The sequence below is a fragment of the Rhinatrema bivittatum genome, chromosome 8 (genome assembly GCF_901001135.1).
Source record: "Rhinatrema bivittatum chromosome 8, aRhiBiv1.1, whole genome shotgun sequence".
In the NCBI taxonomy this organism is placed as follows: domain Eukaryota; kingdom Metazoa; phylum Chordata; class Amphibia; order Gymnophiona; family Rhinatrematidae; genus Rhinatrema; species Rhinatrema bivittatum.
In genome coordinates, this window is record NC_042622.1 from 38,383,840 (window position 1) to 38,398,679 (window position 14,840).

General features: G+C 41.9%; 1 protein-coding gene across 5 annotated transcripts in view; it reads left to right on the forward strand.

The window, feature by feature from the left end:
- PABPC1L (poly(A) binding protein cytoplasmic 1 like) overlaps window positions 1-14,840 on the forward strand; it is a 63,092-nt gene that overhangs the window by 37,634 nt on the left and 10,618 nt on the right. For 2 of the 5 annotated variants that reach the window (XM_029613136.1, XM_029613135.1), the window contains exons 8-11: window positions 907-1,002; window positions 2,165-2,431; window positions 2,924-3,011; window positions 3,922-4,047. In XM_029613136.1, coding sequence (XP_029468996.1) covers window positions 907-1,002; window positions 2,165-2,431; window positions 2,924-3,011; window positions 3,922-4,047 — 577 coding nt within the window. Of the gene's footprint in view, window positions 1-906; window positions 1,003-2,164; window positions 2,432-2,923; window positions 3,012-3,921; window positions 4,048-14,840 lie in introns of those variants that run through there. The other 3 variants (XR_003858269.1, XM_029613137.1, XM_029613139.1) reach the window with 3 other exon arrangements.

Here is a 14,840-nt window from a genome sequence, read left to right on the forward strand (position 1 = left end):
TCGGAGGGGTTTTAAGGGTCGAGGCTAACAAGGGAAATGGGAGACTGGGAGGGGGGGGAGGGTTTGGGAAGTCCTGTTCCTTGCCTGGGCAAACTGGGAACGCACTGGTGAAACTGGCAATGGTGTGCAGGCGCGCCCCTTTCTAAATTCCCCCACTTAACGCGGTGGAAGTGGAATTTGTGAGCATGCGCTCAGCCTGTTTTATAACGCGCGCGCGTGCTTATACGTGCGTATGTCACGAAATAGCCGCGTCCATGGGAGTGAGCCAGCAAACGTGCGCACCTGCGTGCCTATTTTAGAAAGTTACCATGTATGGTTGTACCCAAGGCAATGAAGAGTGAAGTGCCTTTTCCAAGATGACACTGAGCAGCAGTAGACGTGGGATTTCAACCTTGGTTTTCCTCATTTTCAGCCTAGTGAATTAGAAGTATGTTAGATTAGCTTTTTCATAAGTACAATTCTTTTGTTTTGTTTTATTGATTTAACTTGTATTATGAATTGATTGGTTAGATGAGTTTTTCTGGTTTTAGGTTATTTAGCATTTTTATAATAGGTTTGTATAGTATATTTTGTATTTATCTTCATTATAATATCTGTTTTCTGCATTTTATTTTGTTCCTCAGGTAGGCTTTGGTCTGGAAATGCAGAGTATAATATGATTAAAATAAATGTTAAGACTCCCATTGTATAACAGTTTGAACCTAGCCAGCCTTTACTTTGAATTTGCTTTTCACGTCTCTCGTATCCCGCACATACTGTCTTGCATTTTATGCTATAGGATTGGTCTTTTTCCCCTTTCACTAGCTGCCAAAAACAAAAATGGGGTAGGTTTCAGTTGATGAGGCAGAATGCTCTTTGGAAATATTACTGTTTTGTAGGAAATGAGTCATGGTTCTTTGTTTGCAGGGTGTCAACCTATATGTGAAAAACTTGGATGATGGTATCGATGATGACAAACTGAGGCGGGAGTTTTCTCCTTATGGAACCATTACAAGTGCAAAGGTGAGAGAGATCCAACAGGTCTCCAGTATGAAAATGGCAGAACCTGGTGGATGATGGGTCGACAAGAAACACAGAAATAGATGACAGAAAAAGACCATGTGGCCTGCGTAACCTACCCATCCACTCACCTGCTCAACTCTACAATCCTTATCACTCCCTCGAATATCCCCTGTGCTTTCCCCATCCGTTCTGACCTTCTAACCACATACGTTCCGGATAATGACTTATAATCATAAATTCAGTTTCCAATAGAATTTGTTCACTTTTGTTCCTGTGTTTTCTGCTCAGTACAATTTAATGTACAAGTAGAACACCATTTACCTAGAATGGTTGGCGTCAAGGCCATTCTGGATAAATGAAATTGCAGATACTGGGAGCTTTTTGCTAAAACTATTTTGGGTCATGGAGTTTTTGCAGTTAATGGATCAAATGAAATCAAACACTTTTCAGATAAGTTTTTCCAGGGCCAATGAATTGCCATGTTTATAGGATAATGAGAGCTCTGGTCAATGGATCTTTGGATAAACGTTATTCTCTTGTTTTAAAAAAAACAAACAAAAAAAACCCCTCTAAAACTGCCAGGTAGTAACTACAGGAGGTGTTTTCAGAACAGCTCATGGGAAACCCACTACTCAAACACTATAGCGAAATACAACGTCCTGAGCCCCTGTGTACAGGGATTTCCTTTTTAATTGTCAGATTACCAAGTGGTGTTCTGTCAGTATCTGAAGAAGGTAGGTGAAAGCAAAATGTTAAAATTAGCCGTAAATCTCAGCTAATTTAAAATAGCTTTAGCTTTTACTTTAAACTCTTACCAGAAAAAAGAGAATCCTCATAGGAAGTATAGCTGTATTTTTTTTTTTTTTTAAAGTCATTCTTTGGTTTTAAGAGATTGGGGGTGACGATATTTTCCTGCATCCAGCGAAGTGGACACTTGTCCTCCGAAACTTCTACCTCAATAAACCTGTTTGTCTACAAGGTGCCAGCAGCCTCTGTAATTCTTGGTATTTTACCAAGACAATCGTGTAAAGTTTAAGTCTTCGCTTTCACCTCAGACAAATGCCAGTCGGGATTTGACTTCTGGGGGGGGGAGGGGGGGATCTTGCTGGTGTCGCTTTTCCCTTGCATGCCGCACACTTGTATTGTTTCAATTTAATTTTAGGTGATGACAGAGAGTGGACACAGCAAAGGGTTTGGCTTTGTGTGTTTTTCCTCCCCAGAAGAGGCTACAAAGGCCGTCACTGAAATGAACGGACGAATAGTGAGTACAAAGCCGCTCTATGTTGCTCTTGCACAGCGAAAAGAAGAAAGGAAGGCAATCTTGACCAACCAGTACATGCAGAGACTTGCCACGATGAGAGCATTGCCTGCTCCTCTTCTTGGCTCATTCCAGCAGCCCTCGGGCTACTTTTTGCCTGCAGTTCCACAGGTAGAATTTCCTTTAGCATTCTTCCTCCTTGTCTTGAGTAGTCCAAGTCTCTTAAAAAATCTGTGGAGGACACTGCTTTCCTGTCCAGCAAGCTCCTCGGAAAGCATTTCTGCATGCATCCTTTTACATTTCAAAGTGCTGCAAACCACGTCCATGGTGAATTTTCCTCTTGTGCCCAGTTTTGTGTGGGGCTATATTCCCCTCCCCCCCCACCCCCGATTGGAGATACCGCATGCATGGGGGAACCTTTTTGGGTCTCATAACAGAACACCCTATAATCGGGAACCCTCCGTTCCCAGCAGCTGCAGGGAAGGCATCTTCAAAGCTAGAGTCATCTGTGCCTCTCTGGTTCTGGCAGCACTGTGTGCATCTACCCTGCTTGCAAAGGGTTAAAACACATCACCTCCCTGACCACCTTTCCAGTTTACAAAAGGTAAGACTGTATCTTTATCTGAAAATAATTTGGGTATTTTTTTTTTCCCCCATTTCAAGCCACCAAGTAGAGCTTTCTACACTCCTAGTCCCATTGCACCTGTCCGTCCAGCACCTCGGTGGACTACACACCCATCCAGGCCTCAACGTAAGTGGGTACAAATATGTACTTACCTCTTGAGTTGTGGTCTATAAAACAAATCATCTTTGCTTGGGTTGATTTTGCTTTTATATTTCTAATTATCCCTCACAGATTTCCTTAAGAGGGAAAAATACAAGCCAAAGTGAATTTTTTTTTTTTGGTGTCCATCTAGGTTCATAAGTGGCATAAAAAAACCCAAAAAAACCCCAAGCTGAAATTTGAGTTGAAACATGCTAGAACAGTTGCACCCATTTCCCATATCCAAGAACAAAAATACTGTATGTAATCCATCAAAATGATTAAAGCCCCGGGAAACAAGAAACTGGACTTGATGGATCCTTGCCTGATCCAGTAAAAAAGTTTTTATTAAAAAAAAAAAATATATATATATATGTATGTGTGTGTATGTATGTATATATATATATATATATATATATATATGTGGTAAAGGTGACATCATTGTGCCATGATCTTCATTAGAAGAAAGATAATATCTTAGCAAAGAGAAGAAAAACTGTTTTCCTCGAGTTAGAAACATGGCGATAACTGCAATTTTAGAGTGGATTCATAGAGAATTTAAGCATTGGAGTAAGCCTTTGTGTTCACTCGGTGGAGAGCCTCTCCGTGGTCCTCCAGTTGACCTGGTTCTGGATCTGTTTTTTACCCGGCAGCCAGGTCCATCTGATCCAGACTGACTTCTTTGCCCCGTTCTCATGCACAGGCAAAGTTATGGAGCGCTCCAGTTACTGGGAAGCCAGTGGGCTGGTGTCTTTTTTTTTTTTTTTTTAATTGCACCAGAATTGGGGCTTCCCAGTCAGTTCACTGGGCAGCTTTTTTGTAAAAGCTCAGCCTAAAATCTTCCAGCCGGATGCCAGCCCTGCCACTTCAATGGGGAAAGTTCTTGTTTTGTTCACAGTAAACTTCCATGCAGCAGCTCCAGTGATACGGGCAGCGGCTCCAAGACGAGTGCCTTCCAACATTAGCACCATGAGGCAGGCGTCGACGCAAGTACCGCGGGTTCCGCTCCAGAATCAGAGAGTGGGTGAGTTGGTGGGGGAGGGGGGAACGGGCATGTTTCAATATAATAATAATGCATGGAAAAGTGAAAAATCTGTTTTCTTTTTGTTAAAGGACTTGGAGTCATTTTCCACAGGCACAGGATGGGAAAAACTTGAAGAATCATACATTTTTTGTCTTGTTTTCTGATTTTCCTGCTAAGTTTCACAATATGCTCTCAGCTGAATTAGCTTTAGTGAATATATTTTTTTTATTGTGCCTCCATGCTTAGCATGCACAGGAACTCCTGGGCCAGTTCAGTTACTGACTTGGGTTATCGGGGGCTGGAGGTGTTCCAGTCTGTGGGGTTGGGTCAGGGATACTCCTTGTCAGTGGCCAGATTCAGAGCTTATGATTGCAGGGTTCTGCAAGGATTTTCATTGCAATGAGCAGCAAGGGTGTCCAACTCGTTCAAGAGCCACAAACCAGTGGTGATTAAGTTGAGGCTGGAGGGCCTGCGCTCCCCACTCTGCCCAAGCATCCCAAAAATATTTTTTAAAAATGGCGGGTCAGCCAAACCCCCCCCCCCCCTTGCCAGTTCATCAGTGGCAAAATGTAAGTGTGTCCCCTGCCACACTCACAAGCCATCCCCTGCCTTTCTGGCCCTGCTATCACCATGTAAATGGCCCCAGCCACAAGCTTGTATCATGTATAGTACTGTAAACACTTGTATTATGGCCCTTGTGGCTGAGGTCTAGGGGGTGCTGGCAGGAGAGTTTGAGGAGAGGAGGGGACACGTTTACATATGACCACTGTTTGACTTACTGATGGGGGTGGGGGCTGGCCTGCTACTTTTTCAAAATATTTTGGGTGTGGGGACAACCAAACAATCAACACCACTTGGGGGGGGGAGGGGCCCCTGCCTCCAGCTTCAGCTTGTTTGTTCTGTTTTCAGCTATCTGTGCTTATTCAGCTGTAGTCTTTGAATATAGCCATAAACGTTTTTTGTTCAGGAACCCAGGTTCTCAGGATGCCTATAATTAGCCAAATAATGTATTCAGCTAACGCCGTATATCAGAGTTAAGTTACCCAGCTAATTTGTCCCTGCCTCAGGTACCCCTGAAATGCCCCTAAGTTATCCAGCTAAAATGTACCCAGATAAATCTCCATTAAAATTTAGCTATATTTTTGGCCCTGGTATTCAAACATCTGGTATTTATCCGGATAAAGCTGATATTCAAAGGAGTAGTAACTTATGTCTCCATGTGCATTGACTTAGTCTGAAGGGTGTGCAGCACCACTGCCATTGATCACGTTCTGACGCGGTGCTTGCTTGTTATTCTAGGCATGCGTGTTCTTAGATGCAAAAATGCAGTTCATTCGGTGAAGAACATGCCCTCCAGTTACCCATTGCCCATGACAATTTTGTTTTTCATTCATATCTTTATTCATTTTTCAACAAGAACAAGTTGACCTTTTCACAGATATCCAATATTCATACATTCTTAACTAAGACTTCAGCCCATCCTATTCCCATCCCACCCTCCACCATTTTGAAGCAAGCAAAGAAGTAACACCAGCTTGTCAAGCACACTGTATTGCCAAATAGTCTGTGCCAGCGTTTATCCCTATTTTCCGAAGAGAATTGACTTCCACGTATTAAATCCACTTCCATAAACTCAGAATTGCTTAATATGTTTTTGTAACATATCTGAATGTCCCAATATCCTTGCCAAATACATTTCTTCAGAGATTCATTTGATTTTTTGCTTTTTTGCAGTCAGATATTCAAATTGCAGCAACTTATACAACAGTGCCTTCCACTGTTCTCTCTTTGGCACATCTGGGGAGATCCATTTAGCCAATATAGTCTGAATCGCCAGTAAAAATACTTTCTTAAGGAATGTCGTCTTTTATGTTCAGTGAGGATCTCCATCGAGTTATCGAATAAACCCAACAGACATTCTAGGCGACATTGGAATAGACCAGTCTACCAACTGGCCCAATTCTACCAAAGTCTCATCCCAGAACCCAGAAATCTTTCCACACTCCTAGAAACAATGACAGAAGGACCCTTATTCATCTAAGCATTTTAAACACTAGTCTGAATCACTCCATTTGGCCGCATACAACCAGGACCTAGGCATATACATACAATGAATTCGTTTTATAGCCGATTTCTCCTAATGCTACATTCTCTACTGCAGAATAGCAATCCTGCGGCATTATCTGGACCTCCAACTTCTCTATAGTAATTTCAACCTGCTTTTTCCATTTATCAACTATATCATACAAAACTTTATTACTACTTATATTTTGAATAGGTTTATTAAGAGATGAGCAAGAATTACTTTCCTCCTTTTTTTCATAAAGATTTCCTGCACATTAACATAATTATGGAACTCAGTTTTTCTGGCTTAATTGCACATAATGTCAAACCTGCAAGTATGCATAGACATCCCTAGAGACTAGGCTAGACTTATCTTGTAGATCCTTAAAGCTTTTAATTGTGTTGATTCGTTCTATGAAAAATTGATACAGTCCAACCATACCTTTGCTACTCTGTTTCAAACTATTTGTTTTCTACCCCGGGAAGAAACCGCGGGTTTCCTCTCAGTGTCAGGAATGGGATACAACACCCCGACTTGTGAAACTTTTATTTTACATAGATGGCTCCATGCTTGCCTCCCTGATTGTATAAGCAAACTCTGGCCTGGATTTATTAATACCGCCAGGCTCTCTGAATCCTGGTGGTAACGGGGGGCGAAGTGGGGGGCGGACCTGTGCTAACCGGCAGCGATCACTGCCGGCGTTGCGCCGAATAACTACACCAAAAAAGGTATAGTTATTCGGTGCGAAACCGGCAGCGATAAAGATCAGCCCCGGTGCCGCCCTGACTACTCCTCTTCCGGGACTGATGCCGCCCCGACTCCGCCCCCATCCTGATATTGCACGCAATACGCTTAGTAAATGACCCCCTCTGCTTGCAATCAAGAGGCACTTCTGCAGACTGAACTTGGATAATGTTCCCCGGCCAATATGGGAATAGCTACTCTTTCCCAAAATGATTGGGAGAGAGAAAACTGGTGCCAAATGAACAATCCTTTGTGCCTTAGGACACACGCTAAATTGTAGTCTCTCCAATTTGGGAAGCTCATGCCCCCTTGATTTTTATCCATCATTAAGGTACCGAGAGGTACCCTGGCTTTGTCCCTCAGAGAAATCATCTCATATGTCAGTCAATGAGAACCAAATCTGAATTTTTTTTTCCCCAACCAGATTGGAAGCTGATGCATGATATACAGCCATTTTGGCAACTCCATTTTTATCAGGAAAATTCTCCCCATCAAAGACAAGAGTAAGGAGAACCAATTTTTCAGTTTCTGTTCCATATTTTTAAGTGGTGGTGGCACATTTGCCTCATACAGCTTGTCTATTTGCCTTGTGAGCTTAATCCCCAAATATTTCATCTCCCTATCCACCCATTTCAAGGGAAATGTATCCTTCCATTTCTAATTCAGGCTTCCATAGATTTCAATCACCTCAGACTTATGTATATTAACCTTCAGCCCTGAGAAAGCCTCGAACAATGTCTGATTTCCTCAAAACCCCTTCTAAAGACTCCTGTGGGGATGACCAAAATACCAAAACATTGTCTGCAAAGGCTGCTACTTTGAATTCTTGATTTCCTATTCTGAAACCTTTTCACAGAGAAATCTGATTCTATTTTTCTTGAGCGAGTCTATCGAGAGAATGTACAGCAATGGTGATAGTGGACACCCCTGCCTGGATCCATGATGTAACTGGACCATTTGCCAGTAAAGCAGATCTCTGTCTCTGATAGAGAGATATTTTGTATTATCTCCCCACTGAAGCCATACCTCCTGAAAACAGATATTCCTGGAATATCTATCAAAGCTTTTTCTGAATCAAACTCTACCCACTATTACTGGACACTTTTTTTTGTAACTTTCTTCCATCACGATTACTAGTTTAATCATATTAACACTGATGGAATGCCCCTTCACAAAGCCCACTTGGTTAGAAGAGATAATTGAGGGAAACTATTAGCTAGATACTTAAAGTGAAGGATGGCACAAAACCAGATTTCGGAGATCAGTCACGAAGATAGTAGTTTAATAACCTCACCCCCTGATATTAGGCACCTCTTTCAGCAGGTTTATGGGGCCCTATATGAGGCAAATACAAATATCTCCCCAGAGCAGATTGATGCCTACTTCAAAGACCTTAGCCTTCTCATCCTTTCTGAGGAGGAAAGAGGCTATATAGACAGGAAATTTCTGCCCCCGAAATCCAACAGGCAATCAAGGAACTTAAAGCCAATAAAGCACCAGGCCTTGATGGGTACACACTGAAGTTTTACAAAAAAATTCTCGCTCTCGCTGATAGAGACCCCCTGAGAGCATTATTTATTTCATTGAGGGAGGGAAACCCAGTGAGGACGGGTGCTAATGTTTCAGGAATAACTATATTGGGGAAACCAGGTCGGGATCTAACTCAATGCGGGTCATACAGGCCCATTTCTTTAATAATGTGGACCTCAAATTGCTAGTGAAAATAATGGCGAACCGAATGAATAGGGTTATGGCAAGGCTACTACATACAGACCAGGCGGGTTTTATCCCCAGTAGAATGGCTGCTGACAATATACGCAAAATAGTAAACCTAGTCTGGTGGGCTAAAAAAGAATCCATTCCGGCGGTGGATGCAGAAAAAGCCTTCGACATGGTGCACTGGCCATTCCTATTTCATTCCTTGAAGGCAATGAATTTTGGCCCTTATTTTCTTAATTGGATATAACAATTGTATAATGCCCCTATGGCGAGGGTGAAAGTCAATGGGACATACTCTAAGACCTTTCCCATAAACAGGGGAACAAGACAGGGTTGCCGTTTATCCCCATTACTCTTTGCGCTATTCTTAGAACCTTTGGCTATCAGAGTCCACCGAACCCTGGCAATCACCTGGGGAGAAGAAATATAAGATGTCACTGTTCGCTGATGATATCTTGTTTACTTTGACCCATCCATCCCAATCCTTAGCGGGAGCATTGGATGAACTTCAAAAAGTCGGCAGTTTATCCAGCTTTAAGCTTAATGTCGAGAAATCTGAATTGCTGAATGTGTGTGAGGCGGCTGAGGACCTTGTAGCGTTGAAGTCTTCATTCCATTTTAGATGTAGACCCCCAAATATTTAATCTTTTTTGGTGCCCATCTACCATAGGTGATAATAAGCTCCCTTCTGTTCGCACTCCTTCCAACACCTGTTGTCTTGTGTCGAATCAATCTTATGTATTTTTTCCAGTGTACTGTACCATCATAATAGGGTCTTATAGCAGTTTTCCTCTAGTCGGGTATAAGCGGACCCTTTTTTTGTATTAAGGAATACAGTGTCCCAAGTCTCCTCTGAGAGTCTTCTGCCCAGGTCTTTTTCCCATGTGCTCATGTAAGTCTGTTTTTCCAGCGGATCCTTGTTGCTATAGTTATACACTTGCGAGATCACTCTCTGCATATTATCCGCTTGGTCACACCAGTTTTCCATTTGGGTCTTGCCTAATGCGAGGTCTATTCCCATTTGTTCAGCCAGCAGAAAATGTCTTATTTAGAGAAAAGGGAATACATCCTCCTGTGAAAGCTGATATCTGTCCTGGAGTACTGGGAATGGTACTAAAGCCCCTGCCTCCCAAAGTTGCCCTAATCTCGTAATGCCCTTCACCCCTCAAGTTTTAAAAAATTTTGACTGATCTCCCATGGGAAATGAGGCATGGGATTGGATACCAGTGCTATAAAAGCATCACCGTTTTCCTACTAACTGACTACGCCATTGCTCCCACACCACCAGCGTGGTATTGGTTGGCAAGGGAAGGCATTTCAATGGTAGCCAGGTGGCTCTGGGCTGCATCATTGATTGTTCTATATTTATCCATTGTTTGTGCTCTCCCTTCCTATTCCTGAGCCACCATCTCAAGTTGGGTATCCCTAACCCACCTCTCAGTTTAGGTCTATACATAACAGCATTCAATACCCTGGGGGGTCTTCGCTTCCAAATGGAGGAAAAAATATGCTGTTGCCATTTCTTTATTAACACCGTGGGGATGTGTATTGGCAGGGATTGGAATAGATAGCTCTGTCTAGATAAAATATTCATCTTCACAGAGGATATCCTACCAAACCATGATATATATGGTTCGGACCATCTAAATCCTGGAAAACTTTTTGTACTGGGGGGTAGTTTAGCTGATACAATGTTGTATGTTTATTATCACAATAAAACCATAAATTACCAAAAAAAGAGTTAATTGAAGGAAATACCAAATTCAATCTGTCTGCTAAAATTTTTGCAAAACAGTTTGGTTTCATAATTCAACAGGGAAATGGACACATATGAGGCAGGATTAGACACATTTTTCCTGATTTCCCCCCCCCCCCCCCAAATATGGTAATAATTGCCCTGGTAAACCTCTTGGGAAATTCATTCCTCTCTTGGGTGTTGCAGAAAAAGTTTAGTACCCCGGAAACCTGGCCAATCAGCACTTTATAAAAGTCAGCAATTAGGCCATCAGGTCCTGGAGCTTTATGACTCTTACTAGCTTTAATAGCATTTGTAAGTTCCTGTAATACGATGGGCTTGTTAAACATAGCCAACTGCGAAGTAGTGATCTTTGGGATCTCAAGATTGTTGAAGAACTCCTCCTGGGAGCTACCACTCAGTTTATCTTCCAAATACAACTTTTCATATAATTTATGAAATGTGACACAAATATCAGTACTTTTCTTTAATAATTTTCCCCTTTCATCTTTTAACTTGTCAATTATAGGTTTTCCCCCTGCTTAATCTTACCAAGTTTGCTAGGAGCTTCCCACCTTTATTCCCAAAATGGAAAAGCTTATGAGTTTCAAAGTGCATTGCCTGCTGTGTGCTCTGATGCAGCTGGGAGTTTAAGGCATACAGAATAGACCTATATTCCTCCTGAAATCCAGTTGTGTTTTTTCTGTGATAATTTTAATTTAGTATATCACAGCTTTTCCTCTAGTTTTATAATATTTTTATGTAAAGTTTTGGATCTGGCAATCATGAAAGATGTAATCCCACCTCCCATGACTGCCTTACTTGTTTCCCACTATAAACGTGGGTTATCCCTATGTTATGGAGTTATGATTTTCAAACTCTTCCCATTTGTCTTGCAAGAAATTTTTTAAATCTTTATCTTCTATTAAGTGACTTGGAAACCTCCAAATCCTAGGGCTCTTCACATCTATTATTAGGGGGAAATCTATCCAAACTATAGCATGGTCAGATATTTCAATTGAGCCAATTTTTGCTTGTCTTACTTTAGGGAAGAGAAAATCGGAGACCAATATATAATCTATCCAGAACATAGTCAAATGAGCTCTCAACACATATGTGTAGTCCTTCTCAGTAGGGTTAAGTGTGTACTATATATCTAGGAGATTTAGGGGTTGATTTTAAAACTTGCGCGCATCCATGGATGTGCAGATTTTATAATATGCACATGTCATGGCGGAGGCATTATAGCATTTTATGTTTTATTAACCATTCCCTTCCTAATAATTCCTAACATTCTGTTTGCTTTTTTGATTGCTGCAGCACACTGAGCCTACGATTTCAATGTATTTTCCACTGTGATGCCTAGATCTTTTTCCTGGGTGGTAGTTCCTAATATGGAACCCAACATCGTGTAACTACAGCATAGGTTATATTTCCCTATACTCATCACCTTGTGCTTCCAAATGGCAGATGAAATTTAATGTGGACATTTTTTAGACTTCTAGCATTTGTATACAGACATTTCAAAGTATGTTTCTTGTTTGTATTAACAACCTGCTCATCAGTTGACAGGGGTAATTTGGAATCTTTCTGCGTTTAAAGGCATCTAATTCTCTTTGGCATTTATTGTAACCTCTCTCTGCTGGGATGCCTTAATTTCCCTGTTCTCTTAGTATCCTTCAAAGGTACATCATTCTGAACCATACTCTTTTGAGTGACTATCTGCTTTTCCCCCTCATCTAGTTTAAAAGCTGTGCTATCTCCTTTTTAAAGGTTAGTGCCAGCAGCCTGGTTCCACTCTGGTTAAGCCCCCCCCCCCTTCCCCAAAATGAAGCCCATTTCTTAACTAAAGAAACCTAAAATCCTCTTCCTTAGAACATAAGAACTTGCCATGCTGGGTCAGACCAAGGGTCCATCAAGCCCAGCATCCTGTTTCCAACAGAGGCCAAAACCAGGCCACAAGAACCTGGCAAGTACCCAAACACTAAGAAGATCCCATGCTCCTGATGCAATTAATAACAGTGGCTATTCCCTAAGTAAACTTGATTAATAGCAGTTAATGGACTTCTCCTGCAAGAACTTATCCAAACCTTTTTTGAACCCAGCTACACTAACTGCACTAACCACATCCTCTGGCAACAAATTCCAGAGCTTTATTGTGCGTTGAGTGAAAAAGAATTTTCTCCGATTAGTCTTAAATGTGCTACTTGCTAACTTCATGGAATGCCCCCTAGTCCTTCTATTATTCGAAAGTGTAAATAACCGAATCACATCTACTCATTCAAGACCTCTCATGATCTTAAAGACCTCTATCATATCCCCCCTCAGCCATCTCTTCTCCAAGCTGAACAGCCCTAACCTCTTCAGCCTTTCCTCATAGGGGAGCTGTTGCACCATTGTCTCATCCATGCATTGAGACTTTGGAGCTCTGCCTGCCTCTGGGGTCCTGCACATAAATATTTTATTCCCTTCAGCTTTCCCCCCATCCCTTGTTGACTGGGAGCTGATCTGTCAAGCGCCACCTCATGTACACAATTAGTCTCCTGGCAGCACCAGGGGTCTTCTAATGAGCAGAGCCAACTTGTTCACCAAATCTGTTAAAAATAAATAAATGCCTGTATACATTACAAATAGTGAGTTCTTTACCTTGTACTTACCCATCAATATTATAAATCTTCCTGATGGATCGCTAAATTGTTGAGGTATTTTTATGGACTAAAATTGCAACCCCTGCTTTTTGTCCTACTGCAGGAGCATAAAAACATTGGCCCACCTAACTTTTCAGTTTCTTGCTCTTTTCTGACATGTGAGTTTCCTGAATTCCAGTAATAGTCACTTTGTGCCTTTGTATTTCAGTTAGTATTTTCTTCCTCTTGATTGGAGACCCTGAGCCTCCGACATTCCAAGAGAGACACCATGTGCTCTTCATCCTTCAACCAATCCCCACCTTGATAACTATGACCCACTTTCTTCCCAACCTGGACCATTACCCTTTGATTTGAAATTACAAATAACAAGCTGTATTCTTCGTTTTTTGTTGAATACCCTTCCTCCTTGCTTCTGTTGTATTTATCCCCTCCCAATCTATTTCCTAACACCTCCCTTACCACCCACCACTCTTTTCCAAGTTCCTTCACCCCCAAAAACTATTTTCTGTACAAACCCTAACGAGAACGAAAGACCGAGATCTGTGATTTTGCATTCGGGTGCCACCCCAAACCCATATATAATTGAGAGAACCTTCCCGAGTACATCAAAGTATTAGCCAAGGCATTTATTTCTTACAGATTAAACATTTCCTGAATATCACCCCCAACTGATATAGTAACATACACTTCTGTTTCTTCACAAGGGAGTGTAAGATTCCAGATATCTTTACCGATGACCATATGGTTGACCCATTTACATTCAAAGCAACATATTTAACCGTAGGGTTTCATTTCTCATATCAGTAAAATAAAAGCGTTGTCAGTCTCTTGAAACCTCATGTAAGTGGAAAAAAAAAAAAAAAGATTTTATGTTGCCCTGTCTTTCCGAGTTCTTTTCCAGAAGTGGAGGCACGTGTGTTGATCAAATCGGGCAGAATATTACAGCATAAAATATTACTTTTATGTAGCAGAAACCAAGACCTCTGTTTATCCAAATGGACCTTACCAAATCACCCAATGAAAGCCACTGCTGTAAAGTAAAAATCGTTGTTGCTCTTAATGTTGCAGAATAATAATAGTTCACGCCCTTTGAAAGTGCTCCTCACTGATCACCATATTGATGCTATTTGGAGCTCAGTTTTTCAAAGTATATCCTTCACTTTCTCGGGAGAATCAAAGGTAAAAACCTTGCCATCTTTCCAAATTTTTAATTTTGCAGGTGTTATGTGCCAAACACGCTTATGGCGCTTCTCCATGAGCACAAGAACACTGCACTTAGATTTTGTAGAAAGTATAATTTTTTTACTGAGCAGTATAAGTATTGGGGAGATGCTGGATGCCATTTCTTTAACAAACTGACCAATCAGCATCTCGTCTGTCTACATGAACTGATCCTTCTTTTATAGGTACAATACAATACAAGGTCAGAAATTCTTAAGTTGCATGACCACCTGGAGTATCATTTATCGTATTTTTCGCTCCATAAGATGCACTTTTTTCCCCCCAAAATTGGGGGGGAAATGTCTGTGCGTCTTATGGAGCAAATGTAGCATTTCTCCCTCTCATGTGCCGTCCCCCCTTCTCCTCCCAACTCAGCCCAATCAGTATGGCGCAGGTCAAACATCAGCTGTTTGAACCGTGTGCGCTACGGAGGCCCCTCCAGTTCAGACAGCTCCCTGCCGGTCTGCTGTTCCCGGGGTGCCGTCGACCTTCGCAGTAAGATGCACCCTGCGGCACCCCGGGAACAGCAGACTGGCAGGGAGTTGTTTGAACTGGAGGGGCTTCCGTAGCACATGCGGTTCAAACAGCTGATGTTTGACCTGCGCCACGCCGAGCTTCGCAGCAAGATGCACCCCGGGAACAGCAGACCGGCAGGGAGCTG